This window comes from Sander vitreus, chromosome 24, assembly GCF_031162955.1.
Source record: "Sander vitreus isolate 19-12246 chromosome 24, sanVit1, whole genome shotgun sequence".
Classification (NCBI taxonomy): Eukaryota; Metazoa; Chordata; class Actinopteri; order Perciformes; family Percidae; genus Sander; species Sander vitreus.
The window spans coordinates 7,332,579-7,338,578 of record NC_135878.1 but is presented as its reverse complement, the minus strand read 5'-3'; the positions used below and the strand labels follow the sequence as shown (position 1 = coordinate 7,338,578).

Genomic DNA, 6,000 nt, shown 5'->3' with positions numbered 1-6,000 from the left:
CCCTCTCCCTTTTTCACGGCCTCGCAAGCCCCAAGCCATGAGTGAAATGTGCCACGCTCTGGGTGTGTGTATGTGGGTGGTGTGTGTGTGTGTGTGTGTGTGTGTGTGTGTGTGTGTGTGTGTGTGTGTGTGTGCAGGGAAAGCAAAGCCGGCGTGGCATACTAAAGGCGGTGAGCGATGCTATCTGGTCTCCAAGCTAAGCCTCTGCCTGCCCTACATTAGCGCACCTAAACCTCACCGCCTGTCAATCACGGAGAGAAAGAGCCTGTTGCCTAGGGAGAGGGTGTTAGAAACCCCATAATATGTCCTGCTCCTCTGATCTTGCATCAGGTGAAAGGGATAGAACGAGACAGGGTTGGATGGAAAAGGAGAAGAAAATGGGGAGGATAAAAAGGTGCTGGGAAGAGAAAGAAACCAACAATAAAACAGCCTCACGGCTGTATAAAGCTTTGAGCTGGAGCTGGAGAGTGTGGAGCCCAATTTCTTTTATCCTTTCATCTGGATATCTCCTTGCCTTTCTCTGGGTACCTGTAGCAAGTGTGTGCATGCAGCCCAATTACAGATATCCTTTCAATGCCCCATAACACTACAGGTTGCAAGAACAGAGCCCATTCACAGTCGTACAAACCTATTCCAATGCTATCAACACATCAGTGCTCCAGCACTGATGTGTTTTAGAGGGATAACAGATAAGGCAGCTGGGAAGACAGACTGATTCAGTCTAGGTTAAAATCTAAAAGCAAAACAACTAAACAGTATGTATGCAAGATAAAAAAAAATAATCTTTACGATTGAAAGTTACAGACTAAACTGATTTCAGTGGTCCAGAGTTTTATATGGAACTATTTCTTTATCTGAATAAACATTAACATCCAGGACTTCCAAATCAGCATCACATTACATCAGAAAAACACACCTGGAAGATAACTATAAATAAGCATGAATGTCCTTAAAACGACCCCGCATTATCTTCTTGACAACAGTCGTTAGCGAAAGGGGGGGGGGGACAACAAAGGAATAAGAGAAAGCTGCCACTACAAATAAACAAAACTTAACTTCTCTTACACAAAGATTATTGTTGTGTTGTTACTTAGAAACTCATAATCAAATTAAAATGAATGTCCACACCCACAGTTTGTAATGCAGTCGTCCCGTTAAGGAGTAGTCATGATGAGTATAAGAGAAAATGAAATGGTAACCGACTGCACATTTACCTTTCTTCAGGTCAATTTTGATCTTCTTGCCGCCCTTTTTGCTGGAAAGGCTGGCCATGCCAGGAGCAGGGCTTCTACTGGCCAGGGGGCTCTGGCTTCGGGGCCTGGGAGTTGGGGAGGAGCTCGCCGCCCTGGCTGGAGGTGTGGGAGAGACTCTCTCCAGGGAGCCGTGCACACGCTGAAGCTCCGCTGGTGATGGGTTTACCGCAGCTGGCTCTGGGGTCTTGGCACGCGTGTCCGGTCGCCTTACTTCTAGTTTGGTGTTCAGTTTGGTATCTTTTTGGGGTTCTGGTTGGGAGTTGATTTTAGCGCGGGCCACCATCGGACTCTTTGCTTTTGCAGAAGAGTCTTTGCCGTCGCTAGTGAAAAGCTGCCCTATCAGGCTCTTCTCGTAGTGCGGCTTGTTGGCCTGGGGAAGGACCTCTAGACGCACAGCGGATGTGGTCATGGCCCGGCGGAACACTTCCTGTGACCTAGGAAAAGGAAAGGAAAACTGAGCTATATTTGTTATTTTATGTCATAGTGAAATCGCAGATGAGGACATCTGACTTCAAGTCAAATTATAAGATGACCAGTGAGCCAATTTGCCTTGTGGAACACTACGAAACTGTAAAACAGCAAAAGCAGTCAAGCAGAACACAGAAGGAGAACACAAGACAATTGGAAATCAGAGAACGAGGAGGGTGAATGAGGCTTGTGCATCGTTAATGGAGCTGTATTTCAATTTGGATCCAGCATGGAGTGACTCTTCCAGCTGGTTTGGGACACTGTGGCCCCTGTCAGATGGAGAAGACCCCGACAGCAGGCTCCTATCGCAGTTTTAATGGACTACTATCAGCACAACATTCACACATCACAGACAACACAATGGGATGTAGTTAAATGGACCTATTCAGCTCCACCACAGATTGGACCGCTACAATAGAGAAAGAATGGGGACGGGAGATTGTAGGTGCGTGTGTGCTGGAAAGAGGAAGATAATAGGGGAAAGAAAGAGAAACATACACATACAATCTTTTGTGAGAGTAGATGTGGTGGTGAGATAGGAAAGGCAGAGAATGAGAAGGATTTGTCTTTGGCTGATAAAAGGGAGCAAACTGAGTGGTGGGTGAGGTATGTACACACACAGACGCGCACACTGCACGAGGCGCGTACGCACACACACACACACACACACAGAGAGAAAATGTTACTTTTGTGCGGCTTTTTTTTTTTAGCTCCTAATCATGCATGTAGAAATACAGACACTTCGTTTCTAGAGTTGGTTTGGATAGCTAGTTCCCTTTTGGGTCAAGGTAGGTAAAATCTGGATTGCTAGAGCCCTTGGGCTAACATCTTTTATCACAACTCATTCTTTGGTTAGTAGCAAATGATTAAGATGAATGTACAAAACATTCAGGTAGCAGGCTTCACATTTGTAGCTGCCATTGGCCGCCATTGCTCCGAGTTCAGTGTTGGTGATGACATCCCAGCATACTTACTCCGCAAAGGTCTTGTCATGGAGTGGTGTGCCATTGATTTTTACGATACACTCATCCTGCTGGAAGATATTCTCTCTCTTGGAGCGGCTGTTTTCCTCGATGCTTTTAATGTGCAGGCCCAGGGTCCTTGCAACACACACACAGTGTAGAGTGAACATAAATCCATGGAGGCAAACAAATATATGATTGCATGCCAAAGCTTATGCATTTCTATGAGTCAACATTGCCATCTGCCTTTCCTTATAAATGTTTGATTGATTACAGGAGGATGTGGTGGGAGAAGAGTGTGTATTTGCACAATATGGGTGCATCCATGTGTGTGTGTGTGTGTGTGTGTGTGTGTTTACCGTCCACTGAGAGAGGAGCAGTAGGGGATCACATGGATACCCAGGGGTCCCCAGTCGCCTGGAAACTCCACTGGCCTCGTCAAGGTGCTGTCAACAACACACACACATTTTGAAAGATATTGAAAGTTAGGATGTACATAATGTATTGCATGCAATCATAAAAACACTGATGCAGTCATACACAGCTGCACGCACACTCCAAACCTTTCTATGTGCGAGCTCTTCAAAATAAATTTGCATTTTGCTCCGGGCTACACGGATAGGGACACAAATGACCTTACAGGTAGTTCTGCCAAACATCAGAAAAAAACATGTCTGCCTGTGTGAGTGTGTGTGTGTGTGTGTGTGTGTGTGTGTGTGTGTGTGTGTGTGTGTGTGTGTGCGGTAGGGTAGGTGGGTGCTTGGGACGCAGGTGGCTGCTTCAGCCTTTATCTACCTGCTTCTGAACCACCCAATCTAGTCTAGTGGACAAAGGAATAGATCAGGAGATAAAAGAGAAAGGCAGATAGAGGAACCGATAGAGATGAAACAGAATTAGTGTCTCTAATAATCTCCAGAGCCCTGAAATGTGGCTTTTACAAGCACATAAACAAGGACAATGCTACTAAGGATAAAGAGGAAGAGGGCTGCTTTTGATACCAGATGGCTAAGAGAGGGGACCTGCATAATTGGAAGCATGGTAGAGGAAGATCACAGGAGATGAAGGAAAACAATTCTACTTTTTAAGTGGAATAATGTTCTTTGAGTCATATTTGCAGTTTTTAGCATCCAAAAATGTAAATCTCAAACGTGTACTCTAGCATCATTTTTGTCCAACGCAAATTCTAAGTCAGCCTCATCGTTATTTCCTCTGTGTACAGCTATACAGTCCAGTGACATTTTTACTTAGAGAACAACAATGATACACAAAGCTAAACTGATGACCTTTGTTTTTGGAAGACTTATTATTTAGCTCAACATTACTGATATGTTTGGAAAGAAGATGCAGGAATGTTTAAACACTGATTGAATGGTGTCCTTGAGCAAGACACTGAAACCCAAATTGCTCCTGAGGGGAAATTGAAAGTCCTTATGGTCCAAAGCTATCAACTAAATGTAATATAATGTCCATCTTATGAGCAATAAGAGCTTGAGTTAAATGGAAGTAAAAGAAGTATGAAAATGGTCATTTTTTGATTGCACAGTAAGTAAAACATGTCTGCTTCATTTTGCCTTGATGAAAAACACTCATTTCTACAAACATTTCTACAATAAGAAGTGCAAAGTGCCACTTTATAAAGATATTTTCACCCAACCCAAAGATCATTACTTTACAACACATAATGCACTAAGTTGTTGCACTGTTGTAGTTGAGCAGAACCTGTGCACGCTGTGCTTTGCATCAGAACCAGACGCATCGTCCTGAGACAAGTCGAGAAAAAGTCCTCCTATGTCCTCATTCTCGCATTTTCAGACCTCATCTACAATAAGACATCTGCAGCCTCTGCACGATGTGTGAGAAGGTAATGAAGAACGCTCCAAAAGGAGTGATCTCAGGTGGAGGCTGAGAACATGAAGGTATTGTTTTCCCTAAAGTTTCCCGCATAGCTTTCACAAAGCTACAATGCAAAAGAAAAAAAAAGGAGTGATGACGTGTCTGCTGCGAGTATAAAAAAAAAACAAGTATGAGAAGAAAAGGAGTGAAGTTCAAGGTGTATGTGCTTCTGACACATACACAAGCACAAGGACTTGCTGGGATCATTATAACACACTCCTCTGTCACTGTCACCCCGCTCTCGGTAACCTCTGCCACGGTTACACACGTACTGTACACACACATCCACGCGCACACATCCAATTTGCATTCTTATTGTTACATCTATTGCATGCTCACAAACACCATCAGTCACATTCCCCTAAATTGAATTCACAGATACACACATGCATATAATTTACATCTATTAGAGAACACAGTTACATCTGAATTACACATGTGCCATGAAATGCACACACTCACACATGCTGTTTGAGTTTACTTTCAGTGATGGTTAACAATCAGACCAGGGCCGAATATACACGCACAGGTACAAACAGGAGTACACACACACACACACACACACACACACACAGTTTCAGCCCATTTACATTCATAAAAAACAAACAGCGGCACAAACAAGCTCATCAGAGCCAGCCGTAGCTTGTTAGCGCCGCACTCTAATATGCAGAATAGCTCCGCTCACCCATCTTACCATCCCGCTGACACAAACACAAACACAGTCATTCCACTGGGGGGAGAAAGAGAGAGTGGCGAGGGACAGTGGGACGGATGAAAAGAACAACGAGGAGTGAGACAGATGGAGCTCCCATTCTGGGTTGACTTCCTCTGCATCAACTGAGGCCGAGTGCCTAACAAACCCGCGGCCGGGACTCGCTGAGAATGTGCCCTCGCTCGTTCACCGTGGCTTCTTCAACCGCCAACCATCTGTTACCATGGCATAGTATCTGTGAGAGCCGCGCCTCCATTGTATCACAGTGCTGTCAAGACACCAATGCACTGTAAAATGCAGAAAAATCACCATCTGTCACTGCAGCCAAGTCTTCTCCAGTGCGCCCGTGAGTTATTATCAAAAGAAAAAAACGTTTGAATTGGAAAATCACTCGGCTGCAGACGATGCTGCGAGCTTATCTTTTACTTTTGTCACGGGCTTGTTTGGGCGAGATGGGGTGAAGGGTTGTGATGGCGGGGTTCATCGTCGCCATGCTGCAGATACTGCGTGAGTGACGGCCTGGAGACATGAAGATAAAACTCCCATCATGCCAGAGGTCCGCGGGTGACGTGCCCAAAAACAAAGGGCGAAGTTGCCATTGTGAGATGTCTGTGCTCACCCACGTACAGTACACTCATTCACCTGTACGCACACGTGCACACACTTGACAAGTGAGTCGAGCTTGAACAGGTCAGCCAGTAGCGCTGCTGCA

The 6,000-nt window shown here is 45.0% G+C and overlaps 1 protein-coding gene across 2 annotated transcripts in view; it reads right to left on the bottom strand.

The window, feature by feature from the left end:
• The window catches only part of pard3ba (par-3 family cell polarity regulator beta a), a 143,734-nt gene that overhangs the window by 92,089 nt on the left and 45,645 nt on the right, over positions 1–6,000 (bottom strand). For both annotated transcript variants that reach the window (XM_078243477.1, XM_078243478.1), the window contains exons 6-8: positions 3,043–3,129; positions 2,696–2,821; positions 1,215–1,687 (exon numbers count right to left, since the gene is read on the bottom strand). In XM_078243477.1, the coding sequence (XP_078099603.1) occupies positions 1,215–1,687; positions 2,696–2,821; positions 3,043–3,129 (686 nt within the window). The remainder of the gene's footprint in view (positions 1–1,214; positions 1,688–2,695; positions 2,822–3,042; positions 3,130–6,000) is intronic.